At 38.0% G+C, this 19,482-nt stretch overlaps 1 protein-coding gene across 6 annotated transcripts in view; it reads left to right on the top strand.

The window, feature by feature from the left end:
* Positions 1-19,482, top strand: part of LMBR1 (limb development membrane protein 1) — a 157,853-nt gene that overhangs the window by 127,954 nt on the left and 10,417 nt on the right. For 5 of the 6 annotated variants that reach the window (XM_047694411.1, XM_047694410.1, XM_047694414.1 and 2 more), the window contains 3 exons: positions 914-987; positions 1,217-1,307; positions 2,579-2,645. In XM_047694411.1, the coding sequence (XP_047550367.1) occupies positions 914-987; positions 1,217-1,307; positions 2,579-2,645 (232 nt within the window). The remainder of the gene's footprint in view (positions 1-913; positions 988-1,216; positions 1,308-2,578; positions 2,646-19,482) is intronic. The other variant, XR_007121403.1, reaches the window with a different exon arrangement.

The raw sequence follows: 19,482 nt of genomic DNA, 5'->3' as shown, positions 1-19,482 counted from the left end.
TGATAGGTCTTTGATTTGTGTGTATATATATATATATATATATATATATATATGAAATTTCCATGAGTATTCTTACTTCTTTAGGCCAAAATTAGAATGTGTATATGATATGTATGATATTACTTATTGGTTTATTTTTTATTAACCTGGCTATACATTCTTAATTTTCCTGGTATTTTTGTTTGCTACAATTAGAGCTGATAGTAGAACAGTAGTTCATATTTGAATACTTCCTTTAATTGGTAAGCTGTGAAAATATTCTTCCTACTTTAATAAGAAATTATTTTTTTGCCTGTTTGGTCTCATTAATAAATACTAGTTTTTCTGCTTGTTTTTTTAAGTTCTAGATAAAGATAGGTTTCCACAATAGGTATAATGTTTTGGAAAACTGTGTAGTGTTACATTAAAAAAATTTGTGTTAACTAAGTTATATCTTTTAAAAATGTCTGAATTCCCAAGGAAGATTTGGGGAAACAAAATTTTCAACTGCAGAAATAGGATATGCACATTCAGTCTTTCTATGCTTGGCCTACTTTGATATATTTTAATTGTATAATTTTTATATGTTGTCATAAGGTTTATTTAAATAACTATATCTTCTATTCCTGTGGTACTGTTTTAAAGAAATTTCTTCCAGTAATATTCAGGGCTCTTAACAATAAGCATAATATCATTTTTATGAGTAAGTTACATTTTAGATAAATCAGAGATGTTTTGAACTTGTTGAAATTATTAACACATGCTTGCATTAGTTGACGAATGCAATCTAGTGTCATGTTTTATTCTTAGAAAATCTAGATGCTGTTTTAGGGTATTAAACAGTCCTAATTCCTGTATTTAAGAAATACTTTTAGGGAAAGCAAATGTATAGTGTCATTGAATTCTGAAAAGTGGTTTTTTTCCCCCCCCCCAGGGTCCTGGAATAGGAAATGCTTCTCTTTCTGCTTTTGGTTTTGTGGGAGCTGCACTTGAAATCATTTTGATTTTGTATCCTTTCTTTAACTAAACATTGTTTAACAAATTTTCTGTTTAGTTTCTGGGACAGTGGTAATTTACTAAGACACTTGCCTAGAAGGGAAAAACAAGTCAGTCTTCCTCAAGCACGCCAAGTGGCTTTTTGTTTTGTTTTTCCTTTGGACCTCAAGAGTTTCTGGAGACTACTGAGAACTTAAGGAAACTTGCATTCTTTGGAGAGTTTTTTCCTTGATTCTCACAGCTATCTTATGGTATCCTCTGTTGTCGGTTTCTATAGCCTGCGATTTTTTGGAAATTTTATTCCCAAGAAGGATGACACAACTATGACAAAGGTAAGGCAAAGTCTTAGGTGCCTGTGCCTCCCTTTTGCATTCCAAGGCAAATGAACTGTTTTATTTTTGTAATCGCCCTGAATGGTTCATTTGCCGCGATAGGTATTTGTTTGTAAATTGCACAAACACAAATTGAAAGATTTTGGAAAATGCTGAATGAGTGGGAAAAGGATGTGCTGCTCTGTTTAATTTGGACAGCATCCATTCACTTGGAAATGCATAGAACTGCAGAGCTTGTTAACCAGCTACAGAAGGCTACTGAAAGGGCTCTTTCTCCTCTAAAGAAAACGTATTGCTAATGAGTAACTTTGATTGTGCAAACTGTACTTCAGGGAGCTTGTTTGAAATCTGAAGAACTTAGTTGCTACAAGTAGTAGAGACAAAGTATTTCAAATTTGAATAATTAAAGCAAGACGGAAGAGTTCTATTCAGAAACATTTTGTAGTCTGAGGCTAATTTGACTTCCTACAATGTGTCATTGGCTTTGGAATGACAAAGACTGTTACCTTATATAGTGACTACATCTTTTTAAAATATTCCCACAGCCTGACCATGAAGAATAAGTAATAAGAGCTGCTGGTTTCTTTTCTTTTTATTATAGATCACATATTTTCAGCCTATCTTAAAAAGGAAAAGTTATTTTATGTGCTTTATTTACATATCTATAGAATGCTCTGACTTGTTGAGATACTTAGCGTCCAGTGTCAGTGATCGCCAGCATTAATCAGTGTTTCAGCTCCTTTTATTTAATAGGAAAGAATAAGCATCGGACACGTTGGGAATGAATTATTAGAATTTAGGGGTTTTAGATTTCCAGCATTTTGGTATTGAAGTTTATAATAGTTGAATGTGTTAGAAGTAGATATTATATATCTTGAGCAGTAGTCTGGCTTTAAAAATATAGTCAGAAGTATTAAATGTATTCATTCTATTTTACTTGACAGGCAAACCTTTTTAAAATTGGCAACCGCAGCCAGTAATGTAAGATGCATTGTCTGAGATGTGATTTCAGTGTCCTATAACTTGATAGTCGTGCCAACTACTGTCCCTATCTTTTAGAACTTTACAGATGTAACTTTAAATATTTGTAGAAAACATTTCTTACTCTCTTTAAGTTCTATATTGAGTGATATCGTTAAGAAGTTAGCAGAGTACAGTGCAACAGTGCAAGGTGAGTAGGATGTGCAGTGAGTTCCCAGAATGTGAGTGGATTGACTGCATTCGTCATTCTGCTGTCTGACTGCCCAATATTCTTTGTGATCCCCACATAGATCATTGGGAATTGTGTGTCCATCTTGGTCTTGAGCTCTGCACTGCCTGTGATGTCAAGAACACTGGGTAGGTTTCTGGGAGAAATGTCCATTTGAAGTCCATACCTTGTTAATTGTATCTTTCTTAAACTTCTGCCTTAACTTGTAGTTTCTGCACTTTTTCAAAAAGACCATCCTTTGAAATATAATATTTCCTTTCACATTATTTTATAAGTTTACTCTGTACTTATGGTACTTTGGTATGGTAAGAACCATACCAAAACAAGTACTTCTATTAAATAAAGACCATTTATTTTTTTAAATACTTAAAAATCTTCCTTCTTCAAACAATGGGCAGTTTTTTTCTACTGAGTAGTTAAGCTTTTTGAGTTCTCCAGTGAGAAAACTGTGATATTAAAAAAAAAAAAAAACAACACACTGTTTAACGTCTAGAAAGTGTTAAACTAATTTTTCTTATATGAAATGTTTTTTGAAAACTTTTAGTATGTGGTTTAAAAAATTGAAAATGTGTAAAACTTACTTTAAGCTGCTTCATGTCCATGAAATAGACTTGAAAACAGGGAGATCTTGAGAGCATGAGCTGATCTCAAGGGCATCCTTTAGTTTTTTTATTTTTTTCTTGCCTGTCATTTATATAGTTTTCTTAATTTTTTATAGGAAGGATCTTTTAAAAGTAACACATTTCTACGTTGTCATTAGAAAGTTGGGCAAATCCTCACTTGGCCCTTCTGCTCTTTTATAAAGCATGTTACAGTCTGTGATCTCGTTTCTTGGCTAAATGTTATTTCAGACCAAAGTCTCCGTTAGGCAGTTCTGTTTGGTTTTCTGGACTTAGGTTTCCACTTAAGAGTGTTCACAAATGATTAGAAGAATCCCATCATTCAACCGCACCAACTTGCTCATAACAGAAATTACTAGTCGCTTTGAGTTGCTTTTGTTTACCTCTTCTGTTGCCTCCCTTGTTGATTCAAGACTCCTGGGCAGCAGGGAGGCAGGATGTGAGAGGGAAATAGAGGCTTTATGGTTATCTGTGCAACCCTTACCGAGAATTTCATGTTTTAGCAAGAAGTGAAATCTAAGTATTCAGTGGGAAGGGACCGCTGTTCCGTAGACGAATACACAGCTTATTTACTCAGTGGTCTCACCTCTTTTGTGTTTGCTTTACAGGACTTGTTATTGTTTTGACATCTGCTTGTGGGGTGCTAATCTTGAAAATGCCAAAAGTATGCACGACAGTAACTTCATTTGTAACTAAGTGATATCGTTTGTATTGTCACAGTCCAACAGTAATTCCTATGATATTATAGCCACCCTACCGTTTAGTCATTTAAAAAACTTATTTACTGTGATCTGTTACTTAAGATTAATTGTTAATAGTGGTATATACTGAATTATGGAAGAAAATTGCATGGTAGGTATACTTTTAATACAAAGAAAACAAATTAATGGCAAAAATTTGCTTTTTGAAGATCAACAAATTAAATTCCTGAGTAGTTTGCCATAGAGATAACTAAAAAGAAGAAAAAGAAAGATGGGACAATTAGAGTGCAGCTAACAAACGCCCGGACCCAGCTGTCCAAACAGGATTAATGGAGCGCATTAGGGTACAGTGAGTCATGTGGCGCTTTGCAAAATATCAACACGCACTGCATTACAGGTTATGCCCAGTGGCACTGAATAGATGAAAAGAAGTAAATACGTTAAACAGATTCATGGAGGCTTTTCACAGTATTAAAAAAGCAAATTTCTGGACTAAAAGAAGCAGCTTTATTTTAGTATTATGGGAAATGCAAACTAGAGAGTTACTTTGTAATTCCTCTATTAACCCTTTAGGACTGAGCCTTTGATTTTTAAGAAGATAAAATGTGGAGAATTGTCATGAATGTTATCCTGGTGTATAACAGGGTTTTGATTTACCAGCTGAAAAGCTCATAAGCCTAGAATAGAGGATGTGTTTCACAACCACATTCCAAGCTATGAAAGTTTTCACTCTTTCTCATTGCCTCTCCAAAGGAAAGCCTGACTCTTAGGGTGCTCTCATCTGTCCCTGGGAATTCCACCAGCAGCACCCATCACTTACAGTGAAATGAGAATTGAAATAGTAGGGAAAAACCAACATTACCTGTATATGAGCAGCTCTTCTCTTGTTTCAACAGTTTATCAGTGATAGTTTTTACTTTAATTGTAAATTGAAAATACATTAAATCCTGTGTAAAAGAATTTGATGATATTTTTGCTTCAAAAATGAAAGTGTTACATGAGTTTTTTTGGTTTTTGGTTTTTTAATTTGCATATTTTAATTTGCTAGCTGGTGTCGTTGGTGCAACAGAGGTGTCATTAAACTCTAGCTTTAGCCTTCAGTTCCTGGTGTGATAGGACACATTCATTAAAGAATTCCTTTGATCAGTTTCTTATATTTGATTATGCAAGAATTTGTACTAATTGAAAAATTGCCACAGAGTAGATTTCATAAGCATATCACTTGACAACGAAGAATTAAGTTGTGAGGACGATTTTGACCATGTATTTTAAGCTAAAAGTAATTAATATAAATGATGGTTTTATTGTCTATAGGAAACACAAAAAAATCTAAGCTTAGCATTTCTTATTCAAACTCTTTAAAGCCCTTTAAAAATAATGCCATGTCAGTGCATATGATTTCCAGAACATTGCTTTGCTGCCTGTTTAGACTTTATAGTTCTGAAGAATCCAACATTTTGGAGGACTTGATGTGCAGTGAACAGTTCACTGTTTGCTTTGACGCTGACTAGAGGAAGTGGCTGGTGAACATGGTGAAAATAGCACAGCACCAAGCCTAGAGAACTCCCTGTAGATGCCCACACTTTTCTGCAATAAAATATTTTAAAAGTAGCAATGAATTCTGTAAGAACAGATTTTGGAGGATTGCTGATATGCTCCAATTATGCCTAATCAAGAAACTACTGAGAGATGGACTTCATTTTGCATTCCCCTTCAGATATCCCTCCCGTGAGCAGTCTCCTTTAACAGGGAAGATTTTTCCTCAAATGTAACCAACCAGACTTTGCAATGGTGTTAATAATCTCTTTTGTAAAATTATCTTTATATTTATTCGGAAGCTCTTTCTGTAACTTGTAAGCTGTACAAGGCCCAAATGCCGATTTTTAAAAGAAAATATACTTAGGATATTAAAACAAGAACACTTACTCCTTTGAATCACCTTGAATTTATTTTTTAGTATTTCTCCTCTGGGTCCCATTTAGTCCCTCATCTTGCAGGAGATAAAATGGATTACTCCTTCATTCCTTAATGAAGGGAACCTGTTTAAAAACTGCTCCGTCTTGGAGAGGTCGTGATTTAGGGTTTCATAAATATACTATTAATCTTTACCCTGGGCTGCTTCTCTCCAGTTCTCAGTGTAAAACAAAAGTGAATGATGCTTAGAGATGACAAGTGCAAAATATTCCTAACTATGACTTTGATGTAAAAATAATTTTAAACTCTTCCTGAAAAATTTTCAGCAAAAAATTTGTATATGATTTACTTACATTCAGTTATATTGCAGAGAGAGTGGCCCTAATTGACTTTTGGTTGAATACTGTTGTTCTTATATCTGAACAATAAATTTGTATATCTATCTATGTGTAGATCTAGTTATAGTTTTTAATAAATAAAGAGAAAGTTACTCTGTGTCAGATGTCTAAAAAAGAGTTAAGAGTCCCTAAATGCTCTTTATTCCCAGTTATCTACTTGTTCTAGTCTTACGATGCCACTCTTACTTCAGGGAACTTAGTCCTGTCTGAGAAAATGTCATATTGGGTGGCCAATATTACCTAAATAATTTAGCCATCGTTCAGATACATTCAAATGTTTTAAGTTTTAGTTTGTTATAAAATATTTTTATATGAAAATAATTCTAGTTAGGACAATTTAGCTAGAAGGAGGCTCAAGAGGTTAAAAACCAGACAATTAGCTATAATAAGGGTCCACTTTGTACTAAGAAAAAAGGCCCGTGCCCTGGCTGAGAATACTTCATAGCACACTTGCACACAGTCAGTTCTGAGACTGGTGGATATGTTATCTTCTTCTTTGTAGGAGATTTTATTTTAAAATTAATTTTAATAAATTATATAAGTATAGACTTGAATAAATTCTCCTTATAAAGAATACTAAAAGTTAGAGATCAAGCCGCAGTTCCTTGTGACCACCAGTTTTACTCCCAGTCCCCTCTTCAGAGTGTCCAAGTCTTCGGATCGTCCTCCAAAGGTACGTGGACATACCTGGTGCCTCTGTGGGAAATGTGAAATCCTCATCTGGGGTCACTGGGATGCTGACTCTGGTCATCAGTCTTGTTCCTCGTGTTGACTCCTGACCTCAGTGTGCTGTCCAGTAGGAGCTGACATCATTTCGTCTACTGGAACTCAGTCATCTGCAAAGGAATTTCAAACCCCAAACACTTAAATATCTCTTTCTCTTCAGGTCACCAGTGACCTCGTAATTGTCCAATCTTGTGGATTATGTTTTTGTCTTAATTGCTCCATGGCATTTGCTGTTTGAAATTCCACTTCCCCTGTCTCTTCTTTATTTCTGGTCCCCATTCCCCCGTTTTTTTCTTTTCCTTTCGCCATTTCTTAACTATCTCTTTTACTGCTCCTCAGGTATACCCGTACCCTTGTCCCCAAACCCAGACCTCCAGCCCAGCACGCATCCCTGAGCAAAGAACAGATAATGCCAGCTGTGCTCCATGTGGGCGCCATCCCACACTGGTCATTTCTTCGGTAGGACCCACACTGGTGTGTGTGTCTCTCTCTGTCCTTCTCACCTTCCTTCCCTCCCATTACCCCTTCCCTTCCCTCCCTCCCTCCCTCCCTCCCTCCCTCTCTCTCTCCTCTGTGTTTCCTTTCAGTCCTTGGCCACTGTCTATCTAACAGGCCAAAGCAGAAACTGGAGAGTTATGTTAGATGCATCTACTTCTCCATGCTGACAACTAATGGTGATATTCAGTTTCCTCTTGTGGACATTTCTCACATTTGCTTCTTCCTCCCATTTCCCTTACAAAAAAGTGAAAAGAATCAGACTCCTGTAAACATCCAAGCAGAGAGCTGAGTATATGATTTTATTTTTAGTACTTTATTGTTAGGGAATGTTCATGAAACAGATTCTAATCAGGTGTTCTTTTCTTTGAGGGGAATAGAATAAGAAGTGAAATCGCAGCAAATGATCTGAAGAAGTATTTACTTTTCCAAGTCAGGAGGTATCATTGAGGGACATTTTGGGGCCTCCGTCTCTGGACGTTTTCTTCAGGAAGAGAATAGACAGTTCCTGTCTAGTTTAGGGGATGCTTACATGCTCACCCGTTTGAGAATCAGCACTTAGGTGTCTCTTGGATAGTGATTTTCATTCCCATTCACTGGCTTTTAGTTTGTTAAAATTTTCATAGTCTAGTTCATCTGGCCTACTAGTTAAGTTACCTTCATATTAGGACAAACTGAATTCGTGGCATGTAAATAGTTGTGACTAAAATTGCTTTGACATTTGCAAACACACTTGCCCTCTCTGAGCTCTGGTTCACATTGCTCCAACCGCTCTCCTCACCTGTTGGCCTGCCTGGTTCCTCCCCATCCTCTAAGGCCAGGTCACAGGCTGGTCACACATGAAGCTCGATTCTGACGCATTCAGCCTTGTGTTGTACTTAACCTGCCTATACTGGCTTCTCAAGAAGCTTTCCACCCCTTAAAGGACAAGAGCATATTTTATGCATCTTTTTATCCCTTCCAGCATCTAGTCAGTATGGATTTGCGGTGCCAGCGGGTGCCCTGGCATTGAGTGTGGCCTGTGGTTTGGAGTAGGTGAACTAAGAAATTGGGTGTCTTGCTTCCATCCTGATCATCTTTATTTCCATGTTTCAGGCTAGTTTGACCAAGTATTTTAGTTTTATCATTTAAAAAGACCCTTATGATAATAACCGAAAAGTAAAAACAATCCAGATAAATGCATAAACAAATTGTGGTCCAGTACATACAGGGGAATGCTATTCAGCCATAAAAAGGAATGAAGTCTAAGTGAAATGAGCCAGTCGCAAAAAATCAAATACGGTGTGACTTCTCCTTACACGAGGTGCCTACAGTCATCTAAATCATAGAGACTGAAGGGGGAATGGTGGTTGCCAGGGTCTGGTGGGGGAGAGGAAAATGGGGAGTAGTTTTTTAATGGGTACAGTTTCAGTTTTGCAAGATGAAAGTTCTGGAGGTTAGTTGTATAATAGCGTGAAAGTACTTTATAAATTCTGTGTTATGTGTATTTTACCACAATTAAATAAAAAAAGGAAAAGAATACTGTACTGACACAACATGGATGAACTTTGAAAACATGATCCTAAGTGAAATAAGTCAGGCACAGAAATCCACACGTTGTAGTATGCCTATTGTATGAAATGGCCTGAGTAGGGAACTCGACAGGGAAAGTAGGTTAGTGGTTGCCAAAGACTTGGGGGAGGTGTGATGGGGGAGAAACTGCTTAATGGGTCTGGGGTTTCACCTCGGGGTGATGAAAGTGTTTTGAAACTAGATAGATTTACACAACATTGTGAGTGTACTCACTGCACTGGATTGTTTACTTTAAAATCGTTAATTTTATGATGTGAATTTCATCTTAATAAACTATTATTTTTAAAAGACCCTTACACAGTATAACAGTAGACAGTAAATATTTGCTCTCTCCTCTTGTTTCCTTGATGTGGTAATGTAACTAATCCTGAGGTCTACCTATTTTTAATGATCATGAGTCAGCTTTGAGTGTTCTCTGTTTGTTACCCTAGTGTTAGGCACTGGATAGAGGAAGGGGGAGCAGACAGCAGGGGCCTTAAAGTATAGACAACCTAACCAGGAGCACCCTCCATCCTCCCTCCTCTCATGCACAGTCTTCTCATGATTTAATGGCTAGTTTGGTGCTCCATCCTCTTCTCTTACAATGAAAATGTGACCCACCACTCCCCTGCTCTCTATGCTTCCAAGATTTTTGCCATTAGAATAAGGTTCTGTCTTGTTAAGGCGGCACAGGAGGTCCTTTAAACCTAATCCGTGCTTGTACATCCGCCTTCACTTCTCGGCACTCCGAGCCCCACCCACTTTGAACCATGATCAGTGACAGCGGTGTTCTTCGGGTGTACCGGATGGGAACAGTACTGCTCTACTTTGCGCGCCTTTGAACATGTGACTTATCTGACATGAGTGATTTTGTTCACCCCCGTTTCCTGGCATACCTAACCTGCCATTCAAGGCTTGGCTCAGCCATTTAACTCCACAGAGAAAGTTGTCCCTGAGTTTCTGCCCTTCAGGCATCCCTCCCATCACCTGTTTCATTCTCCACACATCTGCCTTGTCACTGAGCAGGTTGTGTTCTAAATGCTCACTTTTCTCTTCCCTCCATAAAACTGTGGGCGGTCTGTCTGCACACAACTTTCAGTACATCTGTGGGAATTCATGCTTCTGAGTTTCTGTTTTACTTAACTACACAGACATTTAGTTGTGCTGGAAATGTATATGAATATATGAATTATGTTATTGAAAGTCTTCATTTTTTAGGATGTGAAGACAATTCCATAAAGGGAATAAATATCTTACATACTCACTTTGTAACTCCTACATTACCTGTATAGCGTTAGGAATATGATAAGGACTGAAAAATACTCTAAAAATTTAACTTATAACACAGGAGCAAATATAGAAATACAGAATTTCTAATTAAATCTAATCGCCACAGCCATAAACTAATGTTGGCATGCAGGCTATGGTGTGTATATAGTCTGAAGCCTAATAAATGTATTTTAATAGCTTTTACTGAGGCATAATTGACGTACCATAATCTGGACGTATTTAGTGTACAGTTGACAAGTTTTGTTTTGTTTTTTCAAGTTTTGACTTACTTGTACACCTGTGAAACCGTCACCACAATCAACTTAGTGAACATCCCTGTCACCTCAGAATGTTTCCTTTTAGCCATATGTAGTTCCTCCCTCACACCTCTCCACCGTATCACACCCCCGCCCTGTATCCCCAGGCAAACACTGACCTGCTTTTTAGAACTATAGATTAGTTCATGTTTCCTGGAATTTTATATAAATGAAATCCTACAGTATGTCGTTTTTGTCTGGCTTTTTCACTCGGTGTATTTATCTTAAGATTCACCCAGGTTGTTGCATGTATCAGTGGTTCATTTTTTCTTGTTGACTAGTGTTTCATTTCATGCGTGGACCACAGTTTGTGTACCCTGTCACCCCCTGAAGGACGTCAGAGGTGTTTATGACTTCTGGCTTTTATAAGTAGAGCTACTGTGAACATTCACATCCAAGTCTCTGGGCATATGCTTTCATTTCTCTTGGATAGTAACTAGAAAATGGAAAGCCTGGTGTCTGCTCTATTTTTTCAGAAACTGCTAAACTCTTCCAAAGTGTATGGGAATCCTGGTTCCTCTCCATCTTCACCAACACCGGTGTAGTCCGCTGTTACTGCTTCAGCGTTCTAATGGGTGTGTCATAGTATGTCTCTGTGGACTTACCTTGAACTTTCCGGATGACTAATGTGCTCATTTGCTGTCTCTATCTCTGTTGAAGTATCTATTCAGATCTTTGGTTCGCTTTAAAAATTGGGATTATTTTCTCCTTGTTGGGTTTTGGGTGCTGTTTATATATTCTGGATAAAAGTCCCTTATCAAGATATGTGATTTGCAAATATTTTCCCCATTTGCTGGCTTGTTTTCTTAATCTTCTAAAAATATCTTTCAAAGGACAGACATCCTTAATTTTGATGAAGTCAAATTTACCAAGTTTTCCTTTTGGATTGTACTTTTGGTGTTATATCAGTATACTGAATCTTTCTCTAACCCCAAATCACTTAGATTATCTCCCGTGTTTTCTTCTAGAAGTTTTATACTTTTAGGTTTTAAGTTTTGTACTTAGATCCAGAAATTAACTCCCATTTTGAGTTAATTTCTGTATATAGTATGAGGTATGAATTGAGATACATTTTTTTTTTTTTTTTTTGCATATGGGTAGCCAATTATTCTAGCACCACTGCTTGAAAAGCCTATTCATTTTCCCACTGAATGGCCTTGAAAACTTCATGGAAAATCAGTTGTCCATGTATTTGTGGGTGTGGGTTTATTTCTGGACTCTATTTTGTTCCATTGATGTCTCTGTTTGTCTTTACATCAATACTGCACTGTCTGGGTTGCTGTAGATTGATCGTAAGACTTGAGATCAGGCAGTGAAGTCTGTTCTTTTTCAGAGTGGTTTTAGTTATTCTAAGTCCTTTGCATTCCCTGTGGCTTTTTAAATTAGCTTGTCATTTTCTACACAAATGTCTGCGAGGGTTTTGGATTGTGTTGAATCTGTAGAACAAACTGGAGAGGATTAAGATCTTTACAATATTGAGTCTTTCAGTCCCTGAGCACTGTATACTTATTTAGTTCTTTAATTTGCCTCTGCAAAGTTTGCATTTTTTGTTTAGGTCTTGCACATTTGATGCTATTGTAATGGTATTTCTTTAAAAGTATAATTTCTTGTAATAGTTCATGGCTGATACATAGAGATACAGTTGATTCGTGTATATTGGTCTTTCATTCTGCAACCTTGCTAAACTCACTTATTAGTAATATATCTGTTTTGTAGATTTTGTTGAATTTTTGTTGGTGATGATGATGTCCGTGAATAAAAATAGTTTTACTTCTTCCTTTCCAATATGGATGCTTTAATTTATTTTTCTTGTCTGTTGTGCTATCTGGAGCTTCGAGTACAGTGTTGAATAGAAGTAGTAGGAGCAGACATTCTTGATTTATTTCTCAATGATAGCAAGAAAGTTTTCTGTCCTTTAAACTGATAATAGCAGTAGTGTTTTTTTGCTTGTTTATTTGGTAGTTGCTTTTCACGAGGTTGAGGAGGTTTCCTTCTTTTCTCCTTTGCTGGAGTTTTTATTGGGAACGGATGTTGGACTTTCTTAAATGCTTTTTCTGCATCTGTTGACATAATCCTGTGGCTTTCTTTTTTAGACTTAATGTGCTGAATTATACTGAGTGATCCTTCCTTCCTTCCTTCCTCCCTCCCTCCCTCCCTCCCTCCCTTCCTTCCTTCCTTTTCTTTCTTTCCTTTCTTTTTTTTTTTTTTATTAACATATAATGTATTATTTGCCCCAGGGGTACAGGTCTGTGAATCATCAGACTTACACATTTCACAGCACTCACCATAGCACATACCCTCCCCAATGTCCATAATCCAGCCACCCTGTCCCTCCCCCCACACCTCCCAGCAACCCTCAGTTTGTTTCATGAGATTGAGTTTCATGTTCGTCTCCCTGCCGATCCCATCTTGTTTCATTTTTTCCTTCCCTACCCCCACAACCCCCTGCGGTGCCTCTCAAATTCCTCATATCAGGAAGATCATATGATAATTGTCTTTCACTGATTGACTTATTTTGATTAGCATGATACCCTCTAGTTCCATGCACGCCATTGCAAATGGCAAGATTTCATTTCTTTTGATGGCTGCATAGTATTACATTGGGTATATTTACCCCTTTTTCTTTATCCATTCATGTGTTGTTGGACATCTAGGTTCTTTCCATAGTTTGGCTATTGTGGACATTGCTGCTATAAACATTTGGGTGCACATGCCCCTTTGGATCACTACATTTGTATCTTTAGGGTAAATACCCAGTAGTGTGATTGCTGGGTCGTAGGGTAGCTCCATTTTCAACTTTTTGGGGAACCTCCATGCTGTTTTCCAGAGTGGCTGCACCAGCTTGCATTCCCACTAACAGTGTAGGAGGGTTCCCCTTTTTCCACATCCTTGCCAATATCTGTCGTTTCCTGACTTGTTAATTTTAGCCATTCTGACTGGTGTGAGGTGGTACCTCATTATGGTTTTGACTTGTATTTCCCTGATGCTGAGTGATGTTGAGGACTTATTCATGTGTCTGTTGGCCATTTGGATGTGTTCTTTGCAGAAATGTCTGTTCATGTTTTTAGCCCGTTTCTTGATTGGATTATTTGTTCTTTGGGTGTTGAGTTTGATAAGTTCTTTATAGATTTTGGACACTAGCCCTTTATCTTATATGTCATTTGCGAATATCTTCTCCCATTCTGTTGGTTGTCTTTTGGTTTTGTTGACTGTTTCCTTTGCTGTGCAAAAGCTTTTGATCTTGATGAAGTCCCAATAGTTCATTTTTGCCCTTGCTTCCCTTCCTTTGGCGATGTTTCTAGGAAGAAGTTGCTGTGGCTGAGGTCAAAGAGGTTGCTGCCTGTGTTCTCCTCAAGGATTCTGATGGATTCCTGTCTCACATTGAGGTCTTTCATCCATTTTGAGTCTATTTTTGTGTGTGGTGTAAGGAAACATTCCAATTTTGTTCTGCATGTGTCTATCCAATGTTCCCAACACCATTTGTTGAAGAGACTGTCTTTTTTCCACTGGACATCCTTTCCTGCTTTGTTGAATATTAGTTGACCATAGAGTTAAGGATCCATATCTGGGCTCTCTATTCTGTTCCATTGATCTTTGTGTCTGTTTTTGTGCCATTACCGTGCTGTCTTGATGATTACAGCTTTGTAAGTAGAGGTTGAAGTCTGGAATTGTGATGCCACCAACTTTGGCTTTCTTTTTCAACATTCCTCTGGCTATTTGGGGTCTTTTCTGGTTCCATATAAATTTTAGGATTGTTTGTTCCATTTCTTTGAAAAAAATTGATGTTTTTTTTTTTTTGAAGATTTTATTATTTGACAGACAGGACCATGGGATCATGACCTGAGCCAAAGGCAGAGGCCTTAACCCACTGAGCCACCCAGGTGCCCCAAATTGATGGTATTTTGATAAGGATTGCATTAAATGTGTAGATTGCTTTAGGTAGCATAGACATTTTCACAAAATTTGTTCTTCCAATCCATGAGCATGGAACATTTTTCCATTTCTTTGTGTCTTCTTCAATTTCTTTCATGAGTACTTTATAGTTTTCTGAGTACTGATTCTCTCCCTCTTTGGTTAGATTTATTACTAGGTATCTTATAGTTTTGGGTGCAATTGTAAATGGGATTGATTCCTTAATTTCTATTTCTTCTGTCTTGCTGTTGGTGAATAAAAATGCAACTGATTTCTGTGCATTGATTTTATATCCTGACACTTTACTGAATTTGTGTATGAGTTATAGCAGTTTTGGAGTGGAGTCTTTTGGGTTTTCCACATATAGTATCATATTATCTGCAAACAGTGAGAGTTTGACTTCTTCTTTGCTGGTTCGGATGCCTTTAATTTCTTGTTGTTCTCTGATTGCTGAGGCCAGGACTTCTAGTACTATGTTAAATAGCAATGCTGATGGTGGACAGCCCTGCCGTGTTCCTGACCTTAGCAGAAAAGGTCTCAGTTTTTCCCCATTGAGAATGATATTCACTGTGGGTTTCTCATAGATGGCTTTGATGATATTGAGGTACATACTCTCTATGCCTACACTTTGAAGAGTTTTGATCAAGAAGGGATGCTGTACTTTCTCAAATGCTTTTTCAGCATCTATTGAGAGTATCATATGGTTCTAGTTCTTTCTTTTATTAATGTATTGTATCATATTGATTGATTTGAGGATATTGAACCAACCTTGAGGCCCAGGAATAAATCCCACTTGGTCGTGGTGAATAATCCTTTTAATGTACTGTTGGATCCTATTGGCTAATATTTTGGTGAGAATTTTTGCATTCCTTATTCATCAAGGATATTGGTCTGTACTTCTCCTTTTTGGTGGGGTCTTTGTCTGGTTTTGGAATCAAGGTAATGCTGGCCTCACAAAATGAGTTTGGAAGTTTCCCTTCTATTTCTATTTTTTATTTTTGCATTCCTTATTCATCAAGGATATTGGTCTGTACTTCTTTTTGGTGGGGTCTTTGTCTGGTTTTGGAATCAAGGTAATGCTGGCCTCACAAAATGAGTTTGGAAGTTTCCCTTCTATTTCTATTTTTTGAAACAGTTTCAGGAGAAATAGGTATTAATTCTTCTTTAAATGTTTGGTAGAATTCCCCTGGGAAGCTGTCTGGCCCTGGACTCTTGTTTGTTGGGACATTTTTGATGACTGCTTCAATCTCCTTAGTGGTTATGGGTCTGTTCAGGTTTTCTATTTCTTCCTGGTTCAGTTTTGGTAGTTTATGTGTCTCTAGGAATGCATCCATTTCTTCCAGATTGTCAAATTTACTGGTGTATAGGTGCTCATAATATGTTCTTATAATTGTTTGTATTTCTTTGGTGATGGTTTTGATCTCTCCTCTTTCATTCATGATTTTATGTATTTGTGACCTTTCTCTTTTCTTTTTGATAAGTCTGGCCAGGGGTTTATCAATCTTATTAATTCTTTCAAAGAACCAGCTTCTAGTTTCATTGATTTGTTTTTCTGTTATTTTGGTTTCTATTTCATTGATTTCTGCTTTGATCTTTATTTATCTCTTCTCCTGTTGGGATTAGGCTTTCTTTGCTGTTCTGTCTCCAGCTCCCTTAGGTGTAGGGTTAGGTTGTGTACTTGAGACCTTTCTTGTTTCTTGAGAAAGGCTTGTATTGCTATTTTTTTTCCCTCTCTGGACCGCTGTTGCTGTATCCCAAAGATTTTGAACATTTTTGTTTTCATTTTCATTTGATTCCATGAATTTTTTGAATTCTTCTTTAATTTCCTAGTTGACCCATTCATTCTTTAGTAGGATTTGGCCTCCATGTGTTTGAGTTCTTTCCAACTTTCCTCTTGTGATTGAATTCTAGTTTCAGAGCATTGTGGTCTGAAAATATGCAGGGAATGATCTCAGTCTCATGGAACCGGTTGAGACCTGATTTGTGCCCCAGGACGTGATCTATTCTGGAGAATGTTCCATGTGCACTAGAGAAGAATGTGTATTCTGTTCCATTGGGATGGAATGTTCTGAATATAAATTATACACACACACTCACACACACACACACACACACATATATATATATATATATATATATTAGACTGGTGAATAGAACAGAGCCACACACTTGATTTTGGGTGTATTCTGGTCTTCCAGAAGAAACTACCTTCCAAATTTTAAAGAAAGAAAAACTTATATATATGCAAAAATAAGGGTAAACACAATGAAGGGGTGGAATATGACTGTAACGATGAAAATTTAAAAAGATTCTAAAAAAGGAATTGATAAAATAAGTTGGTTGAAAAAAAAAAAGGAACGAATGTGATCAGGCTGGAGACTAGAACAAAGCCATGTGCTAGATTTAGGGTATATTTTGATCTATTAGAAGAAATTGTGTCTCAAAATTTTAAAGAAAAAAAACCTATATGTATACAAAAAAATAAGGTTAAATACAATGAAGGGATAAAATATGACTATAACAATGAAAATTTTAAAAGAGTCTTTAAATAAGGTATTGATAAGAAAATAGTTAAGAAACATTAAAATAGGAAAGAGGAAAAAATTTAAAAAATAGACCAGGAATAAGATAAAATTTAAAAAAAAATTAACTTTGAAAGACTAAAGGATCATGGGGGAAAAGCCCTGAATTCTATGTGTTGCTTCCCTTAGCTCTGGAGTTCTGCAGTTCTTTTTGATCAGTGACTTGGTCTTGGCTGGATGTTCTTGCTGATCTTCTGGGGGAGGGGCTGTGGCAGTGATTCTCAAATGTCTTTGCCCGAGGCAGAATTGCACTGCCCTTGCCAGAGGCCAGGCTATGCAATCTGCTTGGATTCATGCTGGGGAGCTTTTGTTCCCTGAGCGCTTTCCCTAGAGCTTTGGAGGATGAGAATGAAAATGGCGGCCTCCCGGTCTCTGGCTTGTAGGAGCCGAGAGCTCAGGGCCCCACTCCTCAGTGTGCCCTCAGAGAGAAGCGGTCAATCCCTCCCATCTCCCCGGTCTCCCGCTGCACTCCATGCTCACCCAGCCTGTGACAGAGCATTCCTGTCTCTGGCTCACAGCCCTGTTTGGAGTCTCCAAACCCAGCAGATTCCTACAGCATGCTCCCATGCCACTCTTCCTGGAGGAGGAAGGTGAGTCTCCCTGGATCTGCCACTTTTGGGGACCCTGCTTGAAGAACAGTGGCCCGACTGTGCCTTAGATTACGGTTTAAGGTAACCGTGAGCTGAGAGCCCACTCCTTGACTTTGTCTCTGTAGTCGGCTTCCCCACTCTGATTCCTGGGGGCTCTGCCACACTCAGACACCCCTGGTCTTCCTGTCACCCTGAGGGACCTGACACCACACTGTTCCTGCAAGGGCTCCACCCCCCCATTTAGCCTCTGGAGTAACGTGCGTCCACGGAGCAGACTTCTAAAAGTTCCGATTTTGTGCTCTGCTGCTCTCTCACTTGCTGGGAGCTGGTCCCTCCCCCCTTGGTCTGTCTTCCCATCTCTTTGGATTCATTTCTCCGCATGTCCTACCTTCCGGAAAGTGGTTGATTTTCTGTTCGTAAAATAGCTGCTCTTCTTCTCTTTGATCTCCTTTGAGTTTCTAGGTGTTCAGAATGGTTTGATAACTATCTAGTCACACTTCTGGGACCTGATGATATTTCAGTCTTCTACTCCTCCGCCATCTTGCTTTCCTACACTGAGTGATTCTTGATTATTAAACTAATCTTGCATTCCTGGGATATCCCCCACTTGGTCATGACATAGTATCTTTTTTTAAAATTGTGTTTAATGTACTAAAATTTTGTTTAGGATTTTTGTATCTGTATTTATGAGTGCACAGATCTATAGTTCCTTTTTCTTTTTTTCTTTTTTAAGATTTTATTTATTTGACAGAGAGAGAAATCACAAGTAGGCAGAGAGGAGGCAGGCAGAGAGAGAGGGGGAAGCAGGCTCCCTGCTGAGCAGAGAGCCCGATGCAGGGCTCGATCCCAGGACCCTGAGATCATGACCTGAGCCAAAGGCAGAGGCCTAATGCACTGAGCCACCCAGGCACTCCTGTAGTTCCTTTTACTTGTTGATGACTTTTTTCAGGCTTTGATTATGTGAATAATGCTATCTTGATTGAAAGTATCCAGAGGTGTTTCCTCCTCTTCAATTTGCTGGATGAATGCTATACACTAAATGTTTGTGTCAGCCCCCTCCCAATTCATATGTTGAAACTTAATCCCCAGTGTGATGGTATTAGGAGGATGGTGCCTGTAGGAGATGATAGGTCATGAAGTTCCACCTTCATCAATGGGATTAGTGCCCTTATGAAAGAGGCCCCAGAGAGCTCTCTTGTCCTTTTCTGCCATGTGAGGTTACAGTGAAAAGAGCTGTCTGTGAACCTGCGAGTGGACCCTCACCAAACACCATGTCTGCTGGAGCCTTGATGTTGGACTTCTAGCCTGCAGAACTGTGAAAAAAAAAAAATGTCTGTTGTTTATAAGCCACCCAGTCTATAATATTCTGTTACAGCAGCCCTAATGGACTAAGACAGTGAGTTTTTATAGAATTGGGTTTTTTTGTTTTTCCTCTTCAGTTGATAGAGTTCATCAGTGAAGCCATCTGGGCCTGGAATTTACTTTGTGGAAGGGTTTTAACAACAAATTCAATTTATTTTATAGATAGAGGACTACTCAGCCTATTTATTTCTTCTCGAGTGAGTTTGTTTATGTTTTTTAAGGAGTTTATTTCATCTGCGTTGTCAAGATTTTTGGCATAAAGTTCCTTTGTTATCCCTTTAGTGTAGATATATCAGTGCCCTGCTATGGTGCTAATTACCTTCTCATAGCAGATACTGGTAATTTGTGTCTTTTTTTTTTTCTTTAATAGTATTGCTAGAGGTATATTGATTTTTTTTAAGGTTTATTTTATTAGAGACTGCGTGCATGAGTTGGGAGGGGGCAAAGGAAGAGGGTGAGGGAGCATCTCAAGCAGACTCCCCACTGAGCTCAGAGCCCAATGCAGGGCTTGATCCCACAACCCTGAGA

The sequence above is a fragment of the Lutra lutra genome, chromosome 11, assembly GCF_902655055.1.
Source record: "Lutra lutra chromosome 11, mLutLut1.2, whole genome shotgun sequence".
NCBI lineage: Eukaryota > Metazoa > Chordata > Mammalia > Carnivora > Mustelidae > Lutra > Lutra lutra.
This window is presented reverse-complemented; position numbering and strand designations above follow the sequence as displayed.